The following is a 20,838-nucleotide window of genomic DNA, read 5'->3' on the forward strand; positions in this document are numbered from 1 at the left end:
TATACATGGCGAAATAAAGTTGAATTGAATCTCTCTCAAGGTTCTGCATTGGCCGGGAATCGAACCCGGGTCAACTGCTTGGAAGGCAGCTATGCTTGCCACTATACCACCAATGCACACAACAGCCTCCTTACGCACAGCATTTCGAGGGACGGTTCACCTTTCCACACCACCTACTGACATCCAACTACTAAGAAATTGCCCTAAGCCTGGTTTATACTTCTGCGGAGTTTGGAACACGTGGCCTAATCGTGATGTGTTCGACCGTCACAAGAGACGAGATGCCTCTCTACGGTCTGTACTGGCCGGGGATTGAACCCTGTCAACTTTATGGAAAAAAGTAGCCAAAAAATCATCTAAGATCGCACAACATGTCGAGCCACAGTTCACCTTTTCAAACCCACTTACTGACTTCAGAGCAATGGGACGGCGTTATCACCCTACAAAAGTGGCAGCGGTGGGATTTGAACCCACGCCTCCGGAGAGACTGGAGCCTTAATCCAGCGCCTTGGACCGCTCGGCCACGCTACCAGGTCTTGGCCACCCGAGCTCTTCCCCAAGCTGATCGATCGTCCAGGAGCTCATGTGACATTCTAAATGCCCGGAAGCGGTTGAACGTCACAAGATAAAACACATCTAACAATAGCCCTCCTAAATAGCTCTTACACATGAACTCTATGGCACGTTATTTAACATTACTATTGTTGCACTACCTCCATTCTTATTTATTATTTTGCTCATACTGGTACTATCTGTCCTTGTATTGTTTTTCTGTTTTGTCTTGTTGTTCTATTTGTGATGCTATAGCCTGTATGGAGAACACCAAATCAAATTCCTAGTATCTGTATACATGGCGAAATAAAGTTGAATTGAATCTCTCTCAAGGTTCTGCATTGGCCGGGAATCGAACCCGGGTCAACTGCTTGGAAGGCAGCTATGCTTGCCACTATACCACCAATGCACACAACAGCCTCCTTAATCGCACAGCATTTCGAGGGACGGTTCACCTTTCCACACCACCTACTGACATCCAACTACTAAGAAATTGCCCTAAGCCTGGTTTATACTTCTGCGGAGTTTGGAACACGTGGCCTAATCGTGATGTGTTCGACCGTCACAAGAGACGAGATGCCTCTCTACGGTCTGTACTGGCCGGGGATTGAACCCTGTCAACTTTATGGAAAAAAGTAGCCAAAAAATCATCTAAGATCGCACAACATGTCGAGCCACAGTTCACCTTTTCAAACCCACTTACTGACTTCAGAGCAATGGGACGGCGTTATCACCCTACAAAAGTGGCAGCGGTGGGATTTGAACCCACGCCTCCGGAGAGACTGGAGCCTTAATCCAGCGCCTTGGACCGCTCGGCCACGCTACCCCGCTGGCAGGTCTTGGCCACCCGAGCTCTTCCCCAAGCTGATCGATCGTCCAGGAGCTCATGTGACATTCTAAATGCCCGGAAGCGGTTGAACGTCACAAGATAAAACACATCTAACAATAGCCCTCCTAAATAGCTCTTACACATGAACTCTATGGCACGTTATTTAACATTACTATTGTTGCACTACCTCCATTCTTATTTATTATTTTGCTCATACTGGTACTATCTGTCCTTGTATTGTTTTTCTGTTTTGTCTTGTTGTTCTATTTGTGATGCTATAGCCTGTATGGAGAAAACCAAATCAAATTCCTAGTATCTGTATACATGGCGAAATAAAGTTGAATTGAATCTCTCTCAAGGTTCTGCATTGGCCGGGAATCGAACCCGGGTCAACTGCTTGGAAGGCAGCTATGCTTGCCACTATACCACCAATGCACACAACAGCCTCCTTAATCGCACAGCATTTCGAGGGACGGTTCACCTTTCCACACCACCTACTGACATCCAACTACTAAGAAATTGCCCTAAGCCTGGTTTATACTTCTGCGGAGTTTGGAACACGTGGCCTAATCGTGATGTGTTCGACCGTCACAAGAGACGAGATGCCTCTCTACGGTCTGTACTGGCCGGGGATTGAACCCTGTCAACTTTATGGAAAAAAGTAGCCAAAAAATCATCTAAGATCGCACAACATGTCGAGCCACAGTTCACCTTTTCAAACCCACTTACTGACTTCAGAGCAATGGGACGGCGTTATCACCCTACAAAAGTGGCAGCGGTGGGATTTGAACCCACGCCTCCGGAGAGACTGGAGCCTTAATCCAGCGCCTTGGACCGCTCGGCCACGCTACCAGGTCTTGGCCACCCGAGCTCTTCCCCAAGCTGATCGATCGTCCAGGAGCTCATGTGACATTCTAAATGCCCGGAAGCGGTTGAACGTCACAAGATAAAACACATCTAACAATAGCCCTCCTAAATAGCTCTTACACATGAACTCTATGGCACGTTATTTAACATTACTATTGTTGCACTACCTCCATTCTTATTTATTATTTTGCTCATACTGGTACTATCTGTCCTTGTATTGTTTTTCTGTTTTGTCTTGTTGTTCTATTTGTGATGCTATAGCCTGTATGGAGAACACCAAATCAAATTCCTAGTATCTGTATACATGGCGAAATAAAGTTGAATTGAATCTCTCTCAAGGTTCTGCATTGGCCGGGAATCGAACCCGGGTCAACTGCTTGGAAGGCAGCTATGCTTGCCACTATACCACCAATGCACACAACAGCCTCCTTAATCGCACAGCATTTCGAGGGACGGTTCACCTTTCCACACCACCTACTGACATCCAACTACTAAGAAATTGCCCTAAGCCTGGTTTATACTTCTGCGGAGTTTGGAACACGTGGCCTAATCGTGATGTGTTCGACCGTCACAAGAGACGAGATGCCTCTCTACGGTCTGTACTGGCCGGGGATTGAACCCTGTCAACTTTATGGAAAAAAGTAGCCAAAAAATCATCTAAGATCGCACAACATGTCGAGCCACAGTTCACCTTTTCAAACCCACTTACTGACTTCAGAGCAATGGGACGGCGTTATCACCCTACAAAAGTGGCAGCGGTGGGATTTGAACCCACGCCTCCGGAGAGACTGGAGCCTTAATCCAGCGCCTTGGACCGCTCGGCCACGCTACCCCGCTGGCAGGTCTTGGCCACCCGAGCTCTTCCCCAAGCTGATCGATCGTCCAGGAGCTCATGTGACATTCTAAATGCCCGGAAGCGGTTGAACGTCACAAGATAAAACACATCTAAAAATAGCCCTCCTAAATAGCTCTTACACATGAACTCTATGGCACGTTATTTAACATTACTATTGTTGCACTACCTCCATTCTTATTTATTATTTTGCTCATACTGGTACTATCTGTCCTTGTATTGTTTTTCTGTTTTGTCTTGTTGTTCTATTTGTGATGCTATAGCCTGTATGGAGAACACCAAATCAAATTCCTAGTATCTGTATACATGGCGAAATAAAGTTGAATTGAATCTCTCTCAAGGTTCTGCATTGGCCGGGAATCGAACCCGGGTCAACTGCTTGGAAGGCAGCTATGCTTGCCACTATACCACCAATGCACACAACAGCCTCCTTAATCGCACAGCATTTCGAGGGACGGTTCACCTTTCCACACCACCTACTGACATCCAACTACTAAGAAATTGCCCTAAGCCTGGTTTATACTTCTGCAGAGTTTGGAACACGTGGCCTAATCGTGATGTGTTCGACCGTCACAAGAGACGAGATGCCTCTCTACGGTCTGTACTGGCCGGGGATTGAACCCTGTCAACTTTATGGAAAAAAGTAGCCAAAAAAGCATCTAAGATCGCACAACATGTCGAGCCACAGTTCACCTTTTCAAACCCACTTACTGACTTCAGAGCAATGGGACGGCGTTATCACCCTACAAAAGTGGCAGCGGTGGGATTTGAACCCACGCCTCCGGAGAGACTGGAGCCTTAATCCAGCGCCTTGGACCGCTCGGCCACGCTACCAGGTCTTGGCCACCCGAGCTCTTCCCCAAGCTGATCGATCGTCCAGGAGCTCATGTGACATTCTAAATGCCCGGAAGCGGTTGAACGTCACAAGATAAAACACATCTAACAACAGCCCTCCTAAATAGCTCTTACACATGAACTCTATGGCACGTTATTTAACATTACTATTGTTGCACTACCTCCATTCTTATTTATTATTTTGCTCATACTGGTACTATCTGTCCTTGTATTGTTTTTCTGTTTTGTCTTGTTGTTCTATTTGTGATGCTATAGCCTGTATGGAGAACACCAAATCAAATTCCTAGTATCTGTATACATGGCGAAATAAAGTTGAATTGAATCTCTCTCAAGGTTCTGCATTGGCCGGGAATCGAACCCGGGTCAACTGCTTGGAAGGCAGCTATGCTTGCCACTATACCACCAATGCACACAACAGCCTCCTTAATCGCACAGCATTTCGAGGGACGGTTCACCTTTCCACACCACCTACTGACATCCAACTACTAAGAAATTGCCCTAAGCCTGGTTTATACTTCTGCGGAGTTTGGAACACGTGGCCTAATCGTGATGTGTTCGACCGTCACAAGAGACAAGATGCCTCTCTACGGTCTGTACTGGCCGGGGATTGAACCCTGTCAACTTTATGGAAAAAAGTAGCCAAAAAAGCATCTAAGATCGCACAACATGTCGAGCCACAGTTCACCTTTTCAAACCCACTTACTGACTTCAGAGCAATGGGACGGCGTTATCACCCTACAAAAGTGGCAGCGGTGGGATTTGAACCCACGCCTCCGGAGAGACTGGAGCCTTAATCCAGCGCCTTGGACCGCTCGGCCACGCTACCAGGTCTTGGCCACCCGAGCTCTTCCCCAAGCTGATCGATCGTCCAGGAGCTCATGTGACATTCTAAATGCCCGGAAGCGGTTGAACGTCACAAGATAAAACACATCTAACAATAGCCCTCCTAAATAGCTCTTACACATGAACTCTATGGCACGTTATTTAACATTACTATTGTTGCACTACCTCCATTCTTATTTATTATTTTGCTCATACTGGTACTATCTGTCCTTGTATTGTTTTTCTGTTTTGTCTTGTTGTTCTATTTGTGATGCTATAGCCTGTATGGAGAACACCAAATCAAATTCCTAGTATCTGTATACATGGCGAAATAAAGTTGAATTGAATCTCTCTCAAGGTTCTGCATTGGCCGGGAATCGAACCCGGGTCAACTGCTTGGAAGGCAGCTATGCTTGCCACTATACCACCAATGCACACAACAGCCTCCTTAATCGCACAGCATTTCGAGGGACGGTTCACCTTTCCACACCACCTACTGACATCCAACTACTAAGAAATTGCCCTAAGCCTGGTTTATACTTCTGCGGAGTTTGGAACACGTGGCCTAATCGTGATGTGTTCGACCGTCACAAGAGACGAGATGCCTCTCTACGGTCTGTACTGGCCGGGGATTGAACCCTGTCAACTTTATGGAAAAAAGTAGCCAAAAAATCATCTAAGATCGCACAACATGTCGAGCCACAGTTCACCTTTTCAAACCCACTTACTGACTTCAGAGCAATGGGACGGCGTTATCACCCTACAAAAGTGGCAGCGGTGGGATTTGAACCCACGCCTCCGGAGAGACTGGAGCCTTAATCCAGCGCCTTGGACCGCTCGGCCACGCTACCCCGCTGGCAGGTCTTGGCCACCCGAGCTCTTCCCCAAGCTGATCGATCGTCCAGGAGCTCATGTGACATTCTAAATGCCCGGAAGCGGTTGAACGTCACAAGATAAAACACATCTAACAATAGCCCTCCTAAATAGCTCTTACACATGAACTCTATGGCACGTTATTTAACATTACTATTGTTGCACTACCTCCATTCTTATTTATTATTTTGCTCATACTGGTACTATCTGTCCTTGTATTGTTTTTCTGTTTTGTCTTGTTGTTCTATTTGTGATGCTATAGCCTGTATGGAGAAAACCAAATCAAATTCCTAGTATCTGTATACATGGCGAAATAAAGTTGAATTGAATCTCTCTCAAGGTTCTGCATTGGCCGGGAATCGAACCCGGGTCAACTGCTTGGAAGGCAGCTATGCTTGCCACTATACCACCAATGCACACAACAGCCTCCTTAATCGCACAGCATTTCGAGGGACGGTTCACCTTTCCACACCACCTACTGACATCCAACTACTAAGAAATTGCCCTAAGCCTGGTTTATACTTCTGCGGAGTTTGGAACACGTGGCCTAATCGTGATGTGTTCGACCGTCACAAGAGACGAGATGCCTCTCTACGGTCTGTACTGGCCGGGGATTGAACCCTGTCAACTTTATGGAAAAAAGTAGCCAAAAAATCATCTAAGATCGCACAACATGTCGAGCCACAGTTCACCTTTTCAAACCCACTTACTGACTTCAGAGCAATGGGACGGCGTTATCACCCTACAAAAGTGGCAGCGGTGGGATTTGAACCCACGCCTCCGGAGAGACTGGAGCCTTAATCCAGCGCCTTGGACCGCTCGGCCACGCTACCAGGTCTTGGCCACCCGAGCTCTTCCCCAAGCTGATCGATCGTCCAGGAGCTCATGTGACATTCTAAATGCCCGGAAGCGGTTGAACGTCACAAGATAAAACACATCTAACAATAGCCCTCCTAAATAGCTCTTACACATGAACTCTATGGCACGTTATTTAACATTACTATTGTTGCACTACCTCCATTCTTATTTATTATTTTGCTCATACTGGTACTATCTGTCCTTGTATTGTTTTTCTGTTTTGTCTTGTTGTTCTATTTGTGATGCTATAGCCTGTATGGAGAACACCAAATCAAATTCCTAGTATCTGTATACATGGCGAAATAAAGTTGAATTGAATCTCTCTCAAGGTTCTGCATTGGCCGGGAATCGAACCCGGGTCAACTGCTTGGAAGGCAGCTATGCTTGCCACTATACCACCAATGCACACAACAGCCTCCTTAATCGCACAGCATTTCGAGGGACGGTTCACCTTTCCACACCACCTACTGACATCCAACTACTAAGAAATTGCCCTAAGCCTGGTTTATACTTCTGCGGAGTTTGGAACACGTGGCCTAATCGTGATGTGTTCGACCGTCACAAGAGACGAGATGCCTCTCTACGGTCTGTACTGGCCGGGGATTGAACCCTGTCAACTTTATGGAAAAAAGTAGCCAAAAAATCATCTAAGATCGCACAACATGTCGAGCCACAGTTCACCTTTTCAAACCCACTTACTGACTTCAGAGCAATGGGACGGCGTTATCACCCTACAAAAGTGGCAGCGGTGGGATTTGAACCCACGCCTCCGGAGAGACTGGAGCCTTAATCCAGCGCCTTGGACCGCTCGGCCACGCTACCCCGCTGGCAGGTCTTGGCCACCCGAGCTCTTCCCCAAGCTGATCGATCGTCCAGGAGCTCATGTGACATTCTAAATGCCCGGAAGCGGTTGAACGTCACAAGATAAAACACATCTAAAAATAGCCCTCCTAAATAGCTCTTACACATGAACTCTATGGCACGTTATTTAACATTACTATTGTTGCACTACCTCCATTCTTATTTATTATTTTGCTCATACTGGTACTATCTGTCCTTGTATTGTTTTTCTGTTTTGTCTTGTTGTTCTATTTGTGATGCTATAGCCTGTATGGAGAACACCAAATCAAATTCCTAGTATCTGTATACATGGCGAAATAAAGTTGAATTGAATCTCTCTCAAGGTTCTGCATTGGCCGGGAATCGAACCCGGGTCAACTGCTTGGAAGGCAGCTATGCTTGCCACTATACCACCAATGCACACAACAGCCTCCTTAATCGCACAGCATTTCGAGGGACGGTTCACCTTTCCACACCACCTACTGACATCCAACTACTAAGAAATTGCCCTAAGCCTGGTTTATACTTCTGCGGAGTTTGGAACACGTGGCCTAATCGTGATGTGTTCGACCGTCACAAGAGACGAGATGCCTCTCTACGGTCTGTACTGGCCGGGGATTGAACCCTGTCAACTTTATGGAAAAAAGTAGCCAAAAAAGCATCTAAGATCGCACAACATGTCGAGCCACAGTTCACCTTTTCAAACCCACTTACTGACTTCAGAGCAATGGGACGGCGTTATCACCCTACAAAAGTGGCAGCGGTGGGATTTGAACCCACGCCTCCGGAGAGACTGGAGCCTTAATCCAGCGCCTTGGACCGCTCGGCCACGCTACCAGGTCTTGGCCACCCGAGCTCTTCCCCAAGCTGATCGATCGTCCAGGAGCTCATGTGACATTCTAAATGCCCGGAAGCGGTTGAACGTCACAAGATAAAACACATCTAACAACAGCCCTCCTAAATAGCTCTTACACATGAACTCTATGGCACGTTATTTAACATTACTATTGTTGCACTACCTCCATTCTTATTTATTATTTTGCTCATACTGGTACTATCTGTCCTTGTATTGTTTTTCTGTTTTGTCTTGTTGTTCTATTTGTGATGCTATAGCCTGTATGGAGAACACCAAATCAAATTCCTAGTATCTGTATACATGGCGAAATAAAGTTGAATTGAATCTCTCTCAAGGTTCTGCATTGGCCGGGAATCGAACCCGGGTCAACTGCTTGGAAGGCAGCTATGCTTGCCACTATACCACCAATGCACACAACAGCCTCCTTAATCGCACAGCATTTCGAGGGACGGTTCACCTTTCCACACCACCTACTGACATCCAACTACTAAGAAATTGCCCTAAGCCTGGTTTATACTTCTGCGGAGTTTGGAACACGTGGCCTAATCGTGATGTGTTCGACCGTCACAAGAGACAAGATGCCTCTCTACGGTCTGTACTGGCCGGGGATTGAACCCTGTCAACTTTATGGAAAAAAGTAGCCAAAAAAGCATCTAAGATCGCACAACATGTCGAGCCACAGTTCACCTTTTCAAACCCACTTACTGACTTCAGAGCAATGGGACGGCGTTATCACCCTACAAAAGTGGCAGCGGTGGGATTTGAACCCACGCCTCCGGAGAGACTGGAGCCTTAATCCAGCGCCTTGGACCGCTCGGCCACGCTACCAGGTCTTGGCCACCCGAGCTCTTCCCCAAGCTGATCGATCGTCCAGGAGCTCATGTGACATTCTAAATGCCCGGAAGCGGTTGAACGTCACAAGATAAAACACATCTAACAATAGCCCTCCTAAATAGCTCTTACACATGAACTCTATGGCACGTTATTTAACATTACTATTGTTGCACTACCTCCATTCTTATTTATTATTTTGCTCATACTGGTACTATCTGTCCTTGTATTGTTTTTCTGTTTTGTCTTGTTGTTCTATTTGTGATGCTATAGCCTGTATGGAGAACACCAAATCAAATTCCTAGTATCTGTATACATGGCGAAATAAAGTTGAATTGAATCTCTCTCAAGGTTCTGCATTGGCCGGGAATCGAACCCGGGTCAACTGCTTGGAAGGCAGCTATGCTTGCCACTATACCACCAATGCACACAACAGCCTCCTTAATCGCACAGCATTTCGAGGGACGGTTCACCTTTCCACACCACCTACTGACATCCAACTACTAAGAAATTGCCCTAAGCCTGGTTTATACTTCTGCGGAGTTTGGAACACGTGGCCTAATCGTGATGTGTTCGACCGTCACAAGAGACGAGATGCCTCTCTACGGTCTGTACTGGCCGGGGATTGAACCCTGTCAACTTTATGGAAAAAAGTAGCCAAAAAATCATATAAGATCGCACAACATGTCGAGCCACAGTTCACCTTTTCAAACCCACTTACTGACTTCAGAGCAATGGGACGGCGTTATCACCCTACAAAAGTGGCAGCGGTGGGATTTGAACCCACGCCTCCGGAGAGACTGGAGCCTTAATCCAGCGCCTTGGACCGCTCGGCCACGCTACCAGGTCTTGGCCACCCGAGCTCTTCCCCAAGCTGATCGATCGTCCAGGAGCTCATGTGACATTCTAAATGCCCGGAAGCGGTTGAACGTCACAAGATAAAACACATCTAACAATAGCCCTCCTAAATAGCTCTTACACATGAACTCTATGGCACGTTATTTAACATTACTATTGTTGCACTACCTCCATTCTTATTTATTATTTTGCTCATACTGGTACTATCTGTCCTTGTATTGTTTTTCTGTTTTGTCTTGTTGTTCTATTTGTGATGCTATAGCCTGTATGGAGAACACCAAATCAAATTCCTAGTATCTGTATACATGGTGAAATAAAGTTGAATTGAATCTCTCTCAAGGTTCTGCATTGGCCGGGAATCGAACACAGGTCAACTGCTTGGAAGGCAGCTATGCTTGCCACTATACCACCAATGCACACAACAGCCTCCTTAATCGCACAGCATTTCGAGGGACGGTTCACCTTTCCACACCACCTACTGACATCCAACTACTAAGAAATTGCCCTAAGCCTGGTTTATACTTCTGCGGAGTTTGGAACACGTGGCCTAATCGTGATGTGTTCGACCGTCACAAGAGACGAGATGCCTCTCTACGGTCTGTACTGGCCGGGGATTGAACCCTGTCAACTTTATGGAAAAAAGTAGCCAAAAAATCATCTAAGATCGCACAACATGTCGAGCCACAGTTCACCTTTTCAAACCCACTTACTGACTTCAGAGCAATGGGACGGCGTTATCACCCTACAAAAGTGGCAGCGGTGGGATTTGAACCCACGCCTCCGGAGAGACTGGAGCCTTAATCCAGCGCCTTGGACCGCTCGGCCACGCTACCCCGCTGGCAGGTCTTGGCCACCCGAGCTCTTCCCCAAGCTGATCGATCGTCCAGGAGCTCATGTGACATTCTAAATGCCCGGAAGCGGTTGAACGTCACAAGATAAAACACATCTAAAAATAGCCCTCCTAAATAGCTCTTACACATGAACTCTATGGCACGTTATTTAACATTACTATTGTTGCACTACCTCCATTCTTATTTATTATTTTGCTCATACTGGTACTATCTGTCCTTGTATTGTTTTTCTGTTTTGTCTTGTTGTTCTATTGGTGATGCTATAGCCTGTATGGAGAACACCAAATCAAATTCCTAGTATCTGTATACATGGCGAAATAAAGTTGAATTGAATCTCTCTCAAGGTTCTGCATTGGCCGGGAATCGAACCCGGGTCAACTGCTTGGAAGGCAGCTATGCTTGCCACTATACCACCAATGCACACAACAGCCTCCTTAATCGCACAGCATTTCGAGGGACGGTTCACCTTTCCACACCACCTACTGACATCCAACTACTAAGAAATTGCCCTAAGCCTGGTTTATACTTCTGCGGAGTTTGGAACACGTGGCCTAATCGTGATGTGTTCGACCGTCACAAGAGACGAGATGCCTCTCTACGGTCTGTACTGGCCGGGGATTGAACCCTGTCAACTTTATGGAAAAAAGTAGCCAAAAAAGCATCTAAGATCGCACAACATGTCGAGCCACAGTTCACCTTTTCAAACCCACTTACTGACTTCAGAGCAATGGGACGGCGTTATCACCCTACAAAAGTGGCAGCGGTGGGATTTGAACCCACGCCTCCGGAGAGACTGGAGCCTTAATCCAGCGCCTTGGACCGCTCGGCCACGCTACCAGGTCTTGGCCACCCGAGCTCTTCCCCAAGCTGATCGATCGTCCAGGAGCTCATGTGACATTCTAAATGCCCGGAAGCGGTTGAACGTCACAAGATAAAACACATCTAACAATAGCCCTCCTAAATAGCTCTTACACATGAACTCTATGGCACGTTATTTAACATTACTATTATTGCACTACCTCCATTCTTATTTATTATTTTGCTCATACTGGTACTATCTGTCCTTGTATTGTTTTTCTGTTTTGTCTTGTTGTTCTATTTGTGATGCTATAGCCTGTATGGAGAAAACCAAATCAAATTCCTAGTATCTGTATACATGGCGAAATAAAGTTGAATTGAATCTCTCTCAAGGTTCTGCATTGGCCGGGAATCGAACCCGGGTCAACTGCTTGGAAGGCAGCTATGCTTGCCACTATACCACCAATGCACACAACAGCCTCCTTAATCGCACAGCATTTCGAGGGACGGTTCACCTTTCCACACCACCTACTGACATCCAACTACTAAGAAATTGCCCTAAGCCTGGTTTATACTTCTGCGGAGTTTGGAACACGTGGCCTAATCGTGATGTGTTCGACCGTCACAAGAGACGAGATGCCTCTCTACGGTCTGTACTGGCCGGGGATTGAACCCTGTCAACTTTATGGAAAAAAGTAGCCAAAAAAGCATCTAAGATCGCACAACATGTCGAGCCACAGTTCACCTTTTCAAACCCACTTACTGACTTCAGAGCAATGGGACGGCGTTATCACCCTACAAAAGTGGCAGCGGTGGGATTTGAACCCACGCCTCCGGAGAGACTGGAGCCTTAATCCAGCGCCTTGGACCGCTCGGCCACGCTACCAGGTCTTGGCCACCCGAGCTCTTCCCCAAGCTGATCGATCGTCCAGGAGCTCATGTGACATTCTAAATGCCCGGAAGCGGTTGAACGTCACAAGATAAAACACATCTAACAATAGCCCTCCTAAATAGCTCTTACACATGAACTCTATGGCACGTTATTTAACATTACTATTGTTGCACTACCTCCATTCTTATTTATTATTTTGCTCATACTGGTACTATCTGTCCTTGTATTGTTTTTCTGTTTTGTCTTGTTGTTCTATTTGTGATGCTATAGCCTGTATGGAGAACACCAAATCAAATTCCTAGTATCTGTATACATGGCGAAATAAAGTTGAATTGAATCTCTCTCAAGGTTCTGCATTGGCCGGGAATCGAACCCGGGTCAACTGCTTGGAAGGCAGCTATGCTTGCCACTATACCACCAATGCACACAACAGCCTCCTTAATCGCACAGCATTTCGAGGGACGGTTCACCTTTCCACACCACCTACTGACATCCAACTACTAAGAAATTGCCCTAAGCCTGGTTTATACTTCTGCGGAGTTTGGAACACGTGGCCTAATCGTGATGTGTTCGACCGTCACAAGAGACGAGATGCCTCTCTACGGTCTGTACTGGCCGGGGATTGAACCCTGTCAACTTTATGGAAAAAAGTAGCCAAAAAAGCATCTAAGATCGCACAACATGTCGAGCCACAGTTCACCTTTTCAAACCCACTTACTGACTTCAGAGCAATGGGACGGCGTTATCACCCTACAAAAGTGGCAGCGGTGGGATTTGAACCCACGCCTCCGGAGAGACTGGAGCCTTAATCCAGCGCCTTGGACCGCTCGGCCACGCTACCAGGTCTTGGCCACCCGAGCTCTTCCCCAAGCTGATCGATCGTCCAGGAGCTCATGTGACATTCTAAATGCCCGGAAGCGGTTGAACGTCACAAGATAAAACACATCTAACAATAGCCCTCCTAAATAGCTCTTACACATGAACTCTATGGCACGTTATTTAACATTACTATTATTGCACTACCTCCATTCTTATTTATTATTTTGCTCATACTGGTACTATCTGTCCTTGTATTGTTTTTCTGTTTTGTCTTGTTGTTCTATTTGTGATGCTATAGCCTGTATGGAGAAAACCAAATCAAATTCCTAGTATCTGTATACATGGCGAAATAAAGTTGAATTGAATCTCTCTCAAGGTTCTGCATTGGCCGGGAATCGAACCCGGGTCAACTGCTTGGAAGGCAGCTATGCTTGCCACTATACCACCAATGCACACAACAGCCTCCTTAATCGCACAGCATTTCGAGGGACGGTTCACCTTTCCACACCACCTACTGACATCCAACTACTAAGAAATTGCCCTAAGCCTGGTTTATACTTCTGCGGAGTTTGGAACACGTGGCCTAATCGTGATGTGTTCGACCGTCACAAGAGACGAGATGCCTCTCTACGGTCTGTACTGGCCGGGGATTGAACCCTGTCAACTTTATGGAAAAAAGTAGCCAAAAAAGCATCTAAGATCGCACAACATGTCGAGCCACAGTTCACCTTTTCAAACCCACTTACTGACTTCAGAGCAATGGGACGGCGTTATCACCCTACAAAAGTGGCAGCGGTGGGATTTGAACCCACGCCTCCGGAGAGACTGGAGCCTTAATCCAGCGCCTTGGACCGCTCGGCCACGCTACCAGGTCTTGGCCACCCGAGCTCTTCCCCAAGCTGATCGATCGTCCAGGAGCTCATGTGACATTCTAAATGCCCGGAAGCGGTTGAACGTCACAAGATAAAACACATCTAACAATAGCCCTCCTAAATAGCTCTTACACATGAACTCTATGGCACGTTATTTAACATTACTATTGTTGCACTACCTCCATTCTTATTTATTATTTTGCTCATACTGGTACTATCTGTCCTTGTATTGTTTTTCTGTTTTGTCTTGTTGTTCTATTTGTGATGCTATAGCCTGTATGGAGAACACCAAATCAAATTCCTAGTATCTGTATACATGGCGAAATAAAGTTGAATTGAATCTCTCTCAAGGTTCTGCATTGGCCGGGAATCGAACCCGGGTCAACTGCTTGGAAGGCAGCTATGCTTGCCACTATACCACCAATGCACACAACAGCCTCCTTAATCGCACAGCATTTCGAGGGACGGTTCACCTTTCCACACCACCTACTGACATCCAACTACTAAGAAATTGCCCTAAGCCTGGTTTATACTTCTGCGGAGTTTGGAACACGTGGCCTAATCGTGATGTGTTCGACCGTCACAAGAGACGAGATGCCTCTCTACGGTCTGTACTGGCCGGGGATTGAACCCTGTCAACTTTATGGAAAAAAGTAGCCAAAAAAGCATCTAAGATCGCACAACATGTCGAGCCACAGTTCACCTTTTCAAACCCACTTACTGACTTCAGAGCAATGGGACGGCGTTATCACCCTACAAAAGTGGCAGCGGTGGGATTTGAACCCACGCCTCCGGAGAGACTGGAGCCTTAATCCAGCGCCTTGGACCGCTCGGCCACGCTACCAGGTCTTGGCCACCCGAGCTCTTCCCCAAGCTGATCGATCGTCCAGGAGCTCATGTGACATTCTAAATGCCCGGAAGCGGTTGAACGTCACAAGATAAAACACATCTAACAATAGCCCTCCTAAATAGCTCTTACACATGAACTCTATGGCACGTTATTTAACATTACTATTGTTGCACTACCTCCATTCTTATTTATTATTTTGCTCATACTGGTACTATCTGTCCTTGTATTGTTTTTCTGTTTTGTCTTGTTGTTCTATTTGTGATGCTATAGCCTGTATGGAGAACACCAAATCAAATTCCTAGTATCTGTATACATGGCGAAATAAAGTTGAATTGAATCTCTCTCAAGGTTCTGCATTGGCCGGGAATCGAACCCGGGTCAACTGCTTGGAAGGCAGCTATGCTTGCCACTATACCACCAATGCACACAACAGCCTCCTTAATCGCACAGCATTTCGAGGGACGGTTCACCTTTCCACACCACCTACTGACATCCAACTACTAAGAAATTGCCCTAAGCCTGGTTTATACTTCTGCGGAGTTTGGAACACGTGGCCTAATCGTGATGTGTTCGACCGTCACAAGAGACGAGATGCCTCTCTACGGTCTGTACTGGCCGGGGATTGAACCCTGTCAACTTTATGGAAAAAAGTAGCCAAAAAATCATCTAAGATGGCACAACATGTCGAGCCACAGTTCACCTTTTCAAACCCACTTACTGACTTCAGAGCAATGGGACGGCGTTATCACCCTACAAAGGTGGCAGCGGTGGGATTTGAACCCACGCCTCCGGAGAGACTGGAGCCTTAATCCAGCGCCTTGGACCGCTCGGCCACGCTACCAGGTCTTGGCCACCCGAGCTCTTCCCCAAGCTGATCGATCGTCCAGGAGCTCATGTGACATTCTAAATGCCCGGAAGCGGTTGAACGTCACAAGATAAAACACATCTAACAATAGCCCTCCTAAATAGCTCTTACACATGAACTCTATGGCACGTTATTTAACATTACTATTGTTGCACTACCTCCATTCTTATTTATTATTTTGCTCATACTGGTACTATCTGGGGCCTGTTGCACAAAACTAGGATAAGGGATTAAGCCAGGATATCTTGGTGATCCTGGCTCAATTGATCCGTAATCCGGTTGCACTAAAGATGGATAGGGGGCAGGAGGATATGTTATGGTATAAATTACCATGGAGATTTATTCTGTGGAGCTAGCCTGCTCCAGACCAGGCTAAATTCCAGGATCTATTTAATCTCATCCCTAATGTCAGTCAGCAGTCACCACAAATGGAAACCAATAGTTATTTCACTGCTCACTATACATTGTTATCACATATAACTAGACCCACTGTCATTATTTAAACGTTTGTGATCATTAATTTCAATGATTTTGGATAAAAAATGATTTTTAGATGATGTTGCTATCATTAGATAATTTACAGTTTCCCATAGACTATAAGGCTATATATAAAATGATAGAATATTAGGGCCACAGAGGGGAAAAAAACACAAGTCATAATATTGTAACCAGTTGTTTTAAAGGAGGACAGTTGTTAAAATGACAGATGTGGGGCATTTCGTGAAATTGTACTTCAGTATGGTTTCATAAACAAAGACATGCTGATGTGCCAGAATATTAAGTATCACATTGTCATAAGTATCTAAACTGTAAAAACAATATGTAGCTTTTCTGCAGAAAGAACCAGCCTCATAAATTTATGACTTTATCCTTTTTCTTCAGTGTGGCCCTAGTACTCTGTCATATAAACAAATACACATTCCATATGAATATAAAAACACAATGTGTAACATTATGTTCCTTTATTGAATAAGGACAAAACAAAGCAGGTAAACCATCAGCTCCTTTCGAAACTGAAGTCACAGTGACTCTACAAGATGGAAAGCACAGAATCCAAGCATATTATACAAAATGATACATACACATTCAAAGGTCTGTATATAACACACCCTGCATGTCTGCACACTAAAATAAATGCAGGACAAATCCATACACATCAACTGAACAGACAAATGAATGGATGCAGTAGCCTCCCTGCAGCCTTGTATTACACACAGTATACCGCACAAACATCATAAGAGGCCAAATTCGTAAAAAAACGAACCCAAAAAAACCCAAATTCCTCTGCCACCGCAGGACATATTTAACCAAAATTGAAAGCACACATACTAACTAAAATAATTCAACACATATTGGTCCCTCAGCAGCCGACCACAGTCGTCATCAGGGAAGATTGCCGGATTGTCCCAGTCCATGGCTGGTGGCACTCTGGGGGCCCTCTCCTTCCTCAGGCAGGCCACATTGTGGAGGACAGCACAAGCCACAGTAATATCACATGCCCTAACAGGGCTGACCCTTAATTTGTGAAGGCAGTGAAAGCGTGCCTTCAGGAGGCCAAAGGTCATTTCAACTCTGGCCCTGGTCCTGGCATGGGCATGGTTGTAGGCCTGCTGTGCTTCCTGGGGGTCTGTGAAAGGTGTCAGGAGAAAAGGCTGGCAGCCATACCCCCTGTCTCCCAGCAACACACCAGAGAATTCACCTGTCAACACAAAATCTCATCATTACTACCTCATAAACACAGTGATATTCTTGACACAGCCATGATGGTTATAAATAGGGGTTGTGTGGCTTACCTTGTGATAGGCACTGATAGATTTCAGAGGCCCGAAAGATTCTGGAGTCATGGACTGAGCCAGGCCATTTTGCCACAACATTGCTGATCACACAGTCAGCATTGCAGACCATCTGAAATCATAAGATGAGGAATATTACACCAATCAATGCACATCACTGGCAATGCAGAGTGTTCGTCAATGGACAATATCAAAAAGTTATGTTCACCTGAACATTAATGCTGTGAAAGGATTTCCTATTCACAAAATCGGCCTCATGGGCACCTGAGGGGGCTTTTATCCTTATGTGTGTGCAGTCCACTGCACCAATGACATTGGGGAAACCTGTCACACAAAGTAATGAGTATCCTACTATGTGTTAACAGTTGTCCTGTAATTTGTAGATCCTCTTACCTGCAATCCTATAGAACTCCTCTTTGATGTCACAGAGTCTTCTGTGGCCAGGGAAGGAGATGAAGACATCTGCTAATGCTTTGATAGCCAGACACACACTCCTTATTGTGCGGCAAATTGTGGCCTTGTTCAGCTGTTCTGCATCCCCCACTGAGTACAGGAAGGCTCCACTAGCAAAAAAGCGCAAGGCCACACAAACCATTTGCTCCACACTCAGTGCATGGCTCCGTGCAGTGCGGTGCTTAATCCTGGGACCCAGTAGTCTGCATAGATACCTGATGCCATCTGCAGAAAACCTGTATCTTTCATATAGATGGTCATCAGGGAAGGCCAGTGGGTCCAACCGGTCCCTGAAGACCCTTTCTCGCCTGAAGGCTCTCCTCAGCACAAGTGCTTCTTCATCCACCACATCTCGCACGAATGGGCATGCCATTGTCAGAGCAGAAAGGAACACACAATTTTGGGCCTTCATATAGGCTAGTGGCCACACCTGGTGCTGCGGGGGTGGGCAAAAGAGGGCGATGCCTTATAACGATGACTTGGTTGTACTGATTGCTGGGAAAATAAAAAAAACCTTAGAAAGATGCCACCGTCCTGTGTGCTCACAATAAGAGCTTATATGTCATGGCTCACTTGACTTTACAAGAATATACCTAATTTTTATTTTCAGCTGTGTCATCTTCTTGGAGCTGGGGGAGGAAAGAAAAATAATGATTAATACATTTGTGTTACAGTTAGCATACAGTGTACATTGAAGGCATATCTCACCTCCCTCTCAAGTTTTTTTATTTCAAGGTCCAGTTTCCTAATTGTCCTCTTTTTTATTTCGGACTCCAGTGCAAGATTTTCCATCTTTTTCTTCTTGTACTGAATGTCTATGTCTGCCAGTTCTATTTGGCGCCGGAGGTGGTTGCCATACAACTTTCTGATAGCTTGTGAGCTCTGTGAACACAATACAATTAGCGCAGCTGGAATTTGGCAGGATGTGGTGTCCTTTTATTAATACGCACTATGTTGCCAGGCTGGTTTTCCCACTGTATAGCATCTGGGTCCTGTAAAAGAAATTAGATTTTTTGATTTTGATGAGGACTCCTCACCATTGTAGAGTAAATAGTACTTTCACAGTCTTAACATGATACCTCATGCCTTCTGGAATCCAGAGAGATGGTCTCCTCCTCATCATCGTCTCCATCATGTGCTGTTGCTGCTGCACTGGGGCCTTCACCCTATCACATTTAATCGGATTCATATTGAAGCTAGTAGACAAGACATGCCAGGCCTACAGTATGCCTTTGATGGAGTACTCACTGGATCAGCATCGTCTGGTGCTTGTGCTGGTGGCTCTAACAGGAACACAGTGCTGCCAGACACTGCAAGGCAATAGGTAAACCAAAGTCAGACAGTCCAAATTGATTCAATATGAATGTGGTTGTATCCCATGTAGAGATGGAAGGACATACCTTGAATGAAGCGGGTGGCATCTTGGGAGGAACCTATGCTCGTCTCTTTCCCCCCAGGGATCCCCTCTAAGACGGGCCTGCCTTTATTTAGCTCCAAGGCCATGTCCTCTGCTGGGGTAAGGTCAGCCTTTGGTGACCCACCACCCGTGCCTTGTCTGTGGGTATTCTTTTTCACTGCTAAAACAGTACAGACAATGTGTGAGCAGGCACCTTCTGGGTACAATATATGCTTGTGCTTTGTTAAATATTAGTCAGGGACCATACCATTCTGCAGAATGTTCTTGTATTTGATTTTGACCTGCTGCCATGTCCGTTTTGGCCCGTTCATGTTTAATCTACACACACACACACACACATTTAATGGAGTCACACTGCAAAAAATTACTTGGTATTTTTGTCTTGTTTTCAGTAAAAATATCAAAAAATTTATCATAGCTTTATACAGTGTGATGGAGTTACTTTACACAATTTCACTCATATCTGCAGTGCATTTCAATTAAAAATTTAACCGTTTCATAATTACAGTACAACTGCATTTTTGGAGATGTGAATTAAATATTTGAATTGTAATTGTGATGTTTCAGCGGAGCGGTGAGTGTGTAATTGTGCACTACTTACGCATTCAGGCGGTCTGCAATACTTTGCCACGCTTTTTCTCTTTGCTTTATCACTGTGGCGGTGTTGCCTTTCTTCTTAATTATATCTTTTACCTCCTCGTATGCCTCCATGAGGATTTGTGCTTCCGACGGGGAAAAGTACGCGGCTCTAGTTGCCATGGTAAATCAGTTAATCTGTGATCTGTGGCGGGGTCTATTTGAGTGAGCCGTGAGCGCGCACCTATCCAGGATTGGTTTCACCTGGCTTAATGAATCCGTGTCTGCTCATCCTGGCTTGGTCTTTGTGCAACCAATTAAGCCTGGACGCACATGTTTTGGCTTCATTGAGCTCAGCTGAGTCATTTATCCCGGATGTCTTAATTCTACTTTTGTGCAACAGGCCCCTGTCCTTGTATTGTTTTTCTTTTTTGTCTTGTTGTTCTATTTGTGATGCTATAGCCTGTATGGAGAACACCAAATCAAATTCCTAGTATCTGTATACATGGCGAAATAAAGTTGAATTGAATCTCTCTCAAGGTTCTGCATTGGCCAGGAATCGAGCCCGGGTCAACTGCTTGGAAGGCAGCTATGCTTGCCACTATACCACCAATGCACACAACAGCCTCCTTAATCGCACAGCATTTCGAGGGACGGTTCACCTTTCCACACCACCTACTGACATCCAACTACTAAGAAATTGCCCTAAGCCTGGTTTATACTTCTGCGGAGTTTGGAACACGTGGCCTAATCGTGAT

The 20,838-nt window shown here is 45.7% G+C and overlaps 2 protein-coding genes and 38 non-coding genes across 42 annotated transcripts; all 40 read right to left on the reverse strand.

Annotated features, from left to right (window-relative positions):
- Nucleotides 1-44: 44 nt before the first annotated feature.
- On the reverse strand, nucleotides 45-116 carry trnag-ucc (transfer RNA glycine (anticodon UCC)). Its single transcript has one exon. It is a non-coding gene; the product is annotated as a tRNA-Gly (tRNA).
- A 333-nt stretch (nucleotides 117-449) lies between these two features.
- Nucleotides 450-531, reverse strand: trnal-aag (transfer RNA leucine (anticodon AAG)). Its single transcript has one exon. It is a non-coding gene; the product is annotated as a tRNA-Leu (tRNA).
- Nucleotides 532-889: 358 nt separating this feature from the next.
- trnag-ucc (transfer RNA glycine (anticodon UCC)) lies at nucleotides 890-961 on the reverse strand. The gene has a single exon. It is a non-coding gene; the product is annotated as a tRNA-Gly (tRNA).
- Nucleotides 962-1,296: 335 nt separating this feature from the next.
- On the reverse strand, nucleotides 1,297-1,378 carry trnal-aag (transfer RNA leucine (anticodon AAG)). Its single transcript has one exon. It is a non-coding gene; the product is annotated as a tRNA-Leu (tRNA).
- A 366-nt stretch (nucleotides 1,379-1,744) lies between these two features.
- Nucleotides 1,745-1,816, reverse strand: trnag-ucc (transfer RNA glycine (anticodon UCC)). The gene has a single exon. It is a non-coding gene; the product is annotated as a tRNA-Gly (tRNA).
- A 335-nt stretch (nucleotides 1,817-2,151) lies between these two features.
- trnal-aag (transfer RNA leucine (anticodon AAG)) lies at nucleotides 2,152-2,233 on the reverse strand. Its single transcript has one exon. It is a non-coding gene; the product is annotated as a tRNA-Leu (tRNA).
- A 358-nt stretch (nucleotides 2,234-2,591) lies between these two features.
- Nucleotides 2,592-2,663, reverse strand: trnag-ucc (transfer RNA glycine (anticodon UCC)). The gene has a single exon. It is a non-coding gene; the product is annotated as a tRNA-Gly (tRNA).
- A 335-nt stretch (nucleotides 2,664-2,998) lies between these two features.
- Nucleotides 2,999-3,080, reverse strand: trnal-aag (transfer RNA leucine (anticodon AAG)). Its single transcript has one exon. It is a non-coding gene; the product is annotated as a tRNA-Leu (tRNA).
- Nucleotides 3,081-3,446: 366 nt separating this feature from the next.
- Nucleotides 3,447-3,518, reverse strand: trnag-ucc (transfer RNA glycine (anticodon UCC)). The gene has a single exon. It is a non-coding gene; the product is annotated as a tRNA-Gly (tRNA).
- A 335-nt stretch (nucleotides 3,519-3,853) lies between these two features.
- On the reverse strand, nucleotides 3,854-3,935 carry trnal-aag (transfer RNA leucine (anticodon AAG)). Its single transcript has one exon. It is a non-coding gene; the product is annotated as a tRNA-Leu (tRNA).
- A 358-nt stretch (nucleotides 3,936-4,293) lies between these two features.
- Nucleotides 4,294-4,365, reverse strand: trnag-ucc (transfer RNA glycine (anticodon UCC)). The gene has a single exon. It is a non-coding gene; the product is annotated as a tRNA-Gly (tRNA).
- A 335-nt stretch (nucleotides 4,366-4,700) lies between these two features.
- Nucleotides 4,701-4,782, reverse strand: trnal-aag (transfer RNA leucine (anticodon AAG)). The gene has a single exon. It is a non-coding gene; the product is annotated as a tRNA-Leu (tRNA).
- Nucleotides 4,783-5,140: 358 nt separating this feature from the next.
- On the reverse strand, nucleotides 5,141-5,212 carry trnag-ucc (transfer RNA glycine (anticodon UCC)). The gene has a single exon. It is a non-coding gene; the product is annotated as a tRNA-Gly (tRNA).
- A 335-nt stretch (nucleotides 5,213-5,547) lies between these two features.
- trnal-aag (transfer RNA leucine (anticodon AAG)) lies at nucleotides 5,548-5,629 on the reverse strand. Its single transcript has one exon. It is a non-coding gene; the product is annotated as a tRNA-Leu (tRNA).
- Nucleotides 5,630-5,995: 366 nt separating this feature from the next.
- On the reverse strand, nucleotides 5,996-6,067 carry trnag-ucc (transfer RNA glycine (anticodon UCC)). The gene has a single exon. It is a non-coding gene; the product is annotated as a tRNA-Gly (tRNA).
- A 335-nt stretch (nucleotides 6,068-6,402) lies between these two features.
- trnal-aag (transfer RNA leucine (anticodon AAG)) lies at nucleotides 6,403-6,484 on the reverse strand. Its single transcript has one exon. It is a non-coding gene; the product is annotated as a tRNA-Leu (tRNA).
- A 358-nt stretch (nucleotides 6,485-6,842) lies between these two features.
- On the reverse strand, nucleotides 6,843-6,914 carry trnag-ucc (transfer RNA glycine (anticodon UCC)). The gene has a single exon. It is a non-coding gene; the product is annotated as a tRNA-Gly (tRNA).
- Nucleotides 6,915-7,249: 335 nt separating this feature from the next.
- On the reverse strand, nucleotides 7,250-7,331 carry trnal-aag (transfer RNA leucine (anticodon AAG)). Its single transcript has one exon. It is a non-coding gene; the product is annotated as a tRNA-Leu (tRNA).
- A 366-nt stretch (nucleotides 7,332-7,697) lies between these two features.
- trnag-ucc (transfer RNA glycine (anticodon UCC)) lies at nucleotides 7,698-7,769 on the reverse strand. Its single transcript has one exon. It is a non-coding gene; the product is annotated as a tRNA-Gly (tRNA).
- Nucleotides 7,770-8,104: 335 nt separating this feature from the next.
- On the reverse strand, nucleotides 8,105-8,186 carry trnal-aag (transfer RNA leucine (anticodon AAG)). Its single transcript has one exon. It is a non-coding gene; the product is annotated as a tRNA-Leu (tRNA).
- A 358-nt stretch (nucleotides 8,187-8,544) lies between these two features.
- Nucleotides 8,545-8,616, reverse strand: trnag-ucc (transfer RNA glycine (anticodon UCC)). Its single transcript has one exon. It is a non-coding gene; the product is annotated as a tRNA-Gly (tRNA).
- Nucleotides 8,617-8,951: 335 nt separating this feature from the next.
- trnal-aag (transfer RNA leucine (anticodon AAG)) lies at nucleotides 8,952-9,033 on the reverse strand. The gene has a single exon. It is a non-coding gene; the product is annotated as a tRNA-Leu (tRNA).
- A 358-nt stretch (nucleotides 9,034-9,391) lies between these two features.
- On the reverse strand, nucleotides 9,392-9,463 carry trnag-ucc (transfer RNA glycine (anticodon UCC)). The gene has a single exon. It is a non-coding gene; the product is annotated as a tRNA-Gly (tRNA).
- Nucleotides 9,464-9,798: 335 nt separating this feature from the next.
- trnal-aag (transfer RNA leucine (anticodon AAG)) lies at nucleotides 9,799-9,880 on the reverse strand. The gene has a single exon. It is a non-coding gene; the product is annotated as a tRNA-Leu (tRNA).
- A 358-nt stretch (nucleotides 9,881-10,238) lies between these two features.
- trnag-ucc (transfer RNA glycine (anticodon UCC)) lies at nucleotides 10,239-10,310 on the reverse strand. Its single transcript has one exon. It is a non-coding gene; the product is annotated as a tRNA-Gly (tRNA).
- A 335-nt stretch (nucleotides 10,311-10,645) lies between these two features.
- trnal-aag (transfer RNA leucine (anticodon AAG)) lies at nucleotides 10,646-10,727 on the reverse strand. Its single transcript has one exon. It is a non-coding gene; the product is annotated as a tRNA-Leu (tRNA).
- Nucleotides 10,728-11,093: 366 nt separating this feature from the next.
- On the reverse strand, nucleotides 11,094-11,165 carry trnag-ucc (transfer RNA glycine (anticodon UCC)). Its single transcript has one exon. It is a non-coding gene; the product is annotated as a tRNA-Gly (tRNA).
- A 335-nt stretch (nucleotides 11,166-11,500) lies between these two features.
- On the reverse strand, nucleotides 11,501-11,582 carry trnal-aag (transfer RNA leucine (anticodon AAG)). The gene has a single exon. It is a non-coding gene; the product is annotated as a tRNA-Leu (tRNA).
- A 358-nt stretch (nucleotides 11,583-11,940) lies between these two features.
- trnag-ucc (transfer RNA glycine (anticodon UCC)) lies at nucleotides 11,941-12,012 on the reverse strand. The gene has a single exon. It is a non-coding gene; the product is annotated as a tRNA-Gly (tRNA).
- A 335-nt stretch (nucleotides 12,013-12,347) lies between these two features.
- On the reverse strand, nucleotides 12,348-12,429 carry trnal-aag (transfer RNA leucine (anticodon AAG)). Its single transcript has one exon. It is a non-coding gene; the product is annotated as a tRNA-Leu (tRNA).
- Nucleotides 12,430-12,787: 358 nt separating this feature from the next.
- trnag-ucc (transfer RNA glycine (anticodon UCC)) lies at nucleotides 12,788-12,859 on the reverse strand. The gene has a single exon. It is a non-coding gene; the product is annotated as a tRNA-Gly (tRNA).
- A 335-nt stretch (nucleotides 12,860-13,194) lies between these two features.
- trnal-aag (transfer RNA leucine (anticodon AAG)) lies at nucleotides 13,195-13,276 on the reverse strand. The gene has a single exon. It is a non-coding gene; the product is annotated as a tRNA-Leu (tRNA).
- Nucleotides 13,277-13,634: 358 nt separating this feature from the next.
- trnag-ucc (transfer RNA glycine (anticodon UCC)) lies at nucleotides 13,635-13,706 on the reverse strand. Its single transcript has one exon. It is a non-coding gene; the product is annotated as a tRNA-Gly (tRNA).
- Nucleotides 13,707-14,041: 335 nt separating this feature from the next.
- On the reverse strand, nucleotides 14,042-14,123 carry trnal-aag (transfer RNA leucine (anticodon AAG)). Its single transcript has one exon. It is a non-coding gene; the product is annotated as a tRNA-Leu (tRNA).
- Nucleotides 14,124-14,481: 358 nt separating this feature from the next.
- Nucleotides 14,482-14,553, reverse strand: trnag-ucc (transfer RNA glycine (anticodon UCC)). The gene has a single exon. It is a non-coding gene; the product is annotated as a tRNA-Gly (tRNA).
- A 335-nt stretch (nucleotides 14,554-14,888) lies between these two features.
- Nucleotides 14,889-14,970, reverse strand: trnal-aag (transfer RNA leucine (anticodon AAG)). The gene has a single exon. It is a non-coding gene; the product is annotated as a tRNA-Leu (tRNA).
- A 358-nt stretch (nucleotides 14,971-15,328) lies between these two features.
- On the reverse strand, nucleotides 15,329-15,400 carry trnag-ucc (transfer RNA glycine (anticodon UCC)). The gene has a single exon. It is a non-coding gene; the product is annotated as a tRNA-Gly (tRNA).
- Nucleotides 15,401-15,735: 335 nt separating this feature from the next.
- trnal-aag (transfer RNA leucine (anticodon AAG)) lies at nucleotides 15,736-15,817 on the reverse strand. The gene has a single exon. It is a non-coding gene; the product is annotated as a tRNA-Leu (tRNA).
- Nucleotides 15,818-16,788: 971 nt separating this feature from the next.
- On the reverse strand, nucleotides 16,789-18,515 carry LOC134025492 (putative nuclease HARBI1). Of its 2 annotated transcripts, XM_062468534.1 has the most exons (4): nucleotides 18,028-18,515; nucleotides 17,843-17,958; nucleotides 17,635-17,746; nucleotides 16,789-17,540 (listed from the first exon to the last, which is right to left on the reverse strand). In XM_062468534.1, the coding sequence occupies exons 1-4, from the start codon at nucleotides 18,497-18,499 to the stop codon at nucleotides 17,170-17,172; spliced, it is 1,071 nt and encodes a 356-aa protein (XP_062324518.1). In that variant the 5' UTR covers nucleotides 18,500-18,515; the 3' UTR covers nucleotides 16,789-17,169. The 2 variants fall into 2 exon arrangements, with proteins under 2 accessions (XP_062324518.1, XP_062324520.1); XM_062468536.1 differs by lacking the exon at nucleotides 17,843-17,958 and having other exon boundaries at nucleotides 18,028-18,169.
- Nucleotides 18,516-18,528: 13 nt separating this feature from the next.
- LOC134025493 (uncharacterized) lies at nucleotides 18,529-20,480 on the reverse strand. 2 transcript variants are annotated; one of them, XM_062468538.1, is made up of 9 exons: nucleotides 20,106-20,480; nucleotides 19,752-19,822; nucleotides 19,488-19,664; nucleotides 19,336-19,397; nucleotides 19,167-19,253; nucleotides 19,038-19,079; nucleotides 18,796-18,969; nucleotides 18,681-18,716; nucleotides 18,529-18,582 (listed from the first exon to the last, which is right to left on the reverse strand). In XM_062468538.1, exons 1-8 carry the CDS (start codon nucleotides 20,261-20,263, stop codon nucleotides 18,681-18,683), a joined length of 807 nt encoding a protein of 268 aa, XP_062324522.1. In that variant the 5' UTR covers nucleotides 20,264-20,480; the 3' UTR covers nucleotides 18,529-18,582. The 2 variants fall into 2 exon arrangements, with proteins under 2 accessions (XP_062324522.1, XP_062324521.1); XM_062468537.1 differs by lacking the exons at nucleotides 18,529-18,582; nucleotides 18,681-18,716 and having other exon boundaries at nucleotides 18,725-18,969.
- Between the last annotated feature and the right edge of the window lie 358 nt (nucleotides 20,481-20,838).

This window comes from Osmerus eperlanus, chromosome 8 (genome assembly GCF_963692335.1).
Source record: "Osmerus eperlanus chromosome 8, fOsmEpe2.1, whole genome shotgun sequence".
In the NCBI taxonomy this organism is placed as follows: Eukaryota; Metazoa; Chordata; class Actinopteri; order Osmeriformes; family Osmeridae; genus Osmerus; species Osmerus eperlanus.

Bases quoted from the DNA above. Each gene is read 5' to 3' on its own strand.
- LOC134025493 (XM_062468537.1), bottom strand. From the start codon at position 20,263: ATGGCAACTAGAGCCGCGTACTTTTCCCCGTCGGAAGCACAAATCCTC. The intron at 19,254-19,335 runs GTGAGTACTCCA...TAAATGTGATAG, and splicing joins CACCAGACGATGCTGATCCA to GGTGAAGGCCCCAGTGCAGC. The intron at 18,970-19,037 runs GTGCGTATTAAT...TTGTGTTCACAG, and splicing joins AAAACCAGCCTGGCAACATA to AGCTCACAAGCTATCAGAAA.
- LOC134025492 (XM_062468534.1), bottom strand. From the start codon at position 18,499: ATGAAGGCCCAAAATTGTGTGTTCCTTTCTGCTCTGACAATGGCATGC. The intron at 17,959-18,027 runs GTAAGAGGATCT...TTTGTGTGACAG, and splicing joins GGAGTTCTATAGGATTGCAG to GTTTCCCCAATGTCATTGGT. The intron at 17,541-17,634 runs GTAAGCCACACA...TTGTGTTGACAG, and splicing joins CTATCAGTGCCTATCACAAG to GTGAATTCTCTGGTGTGTTG.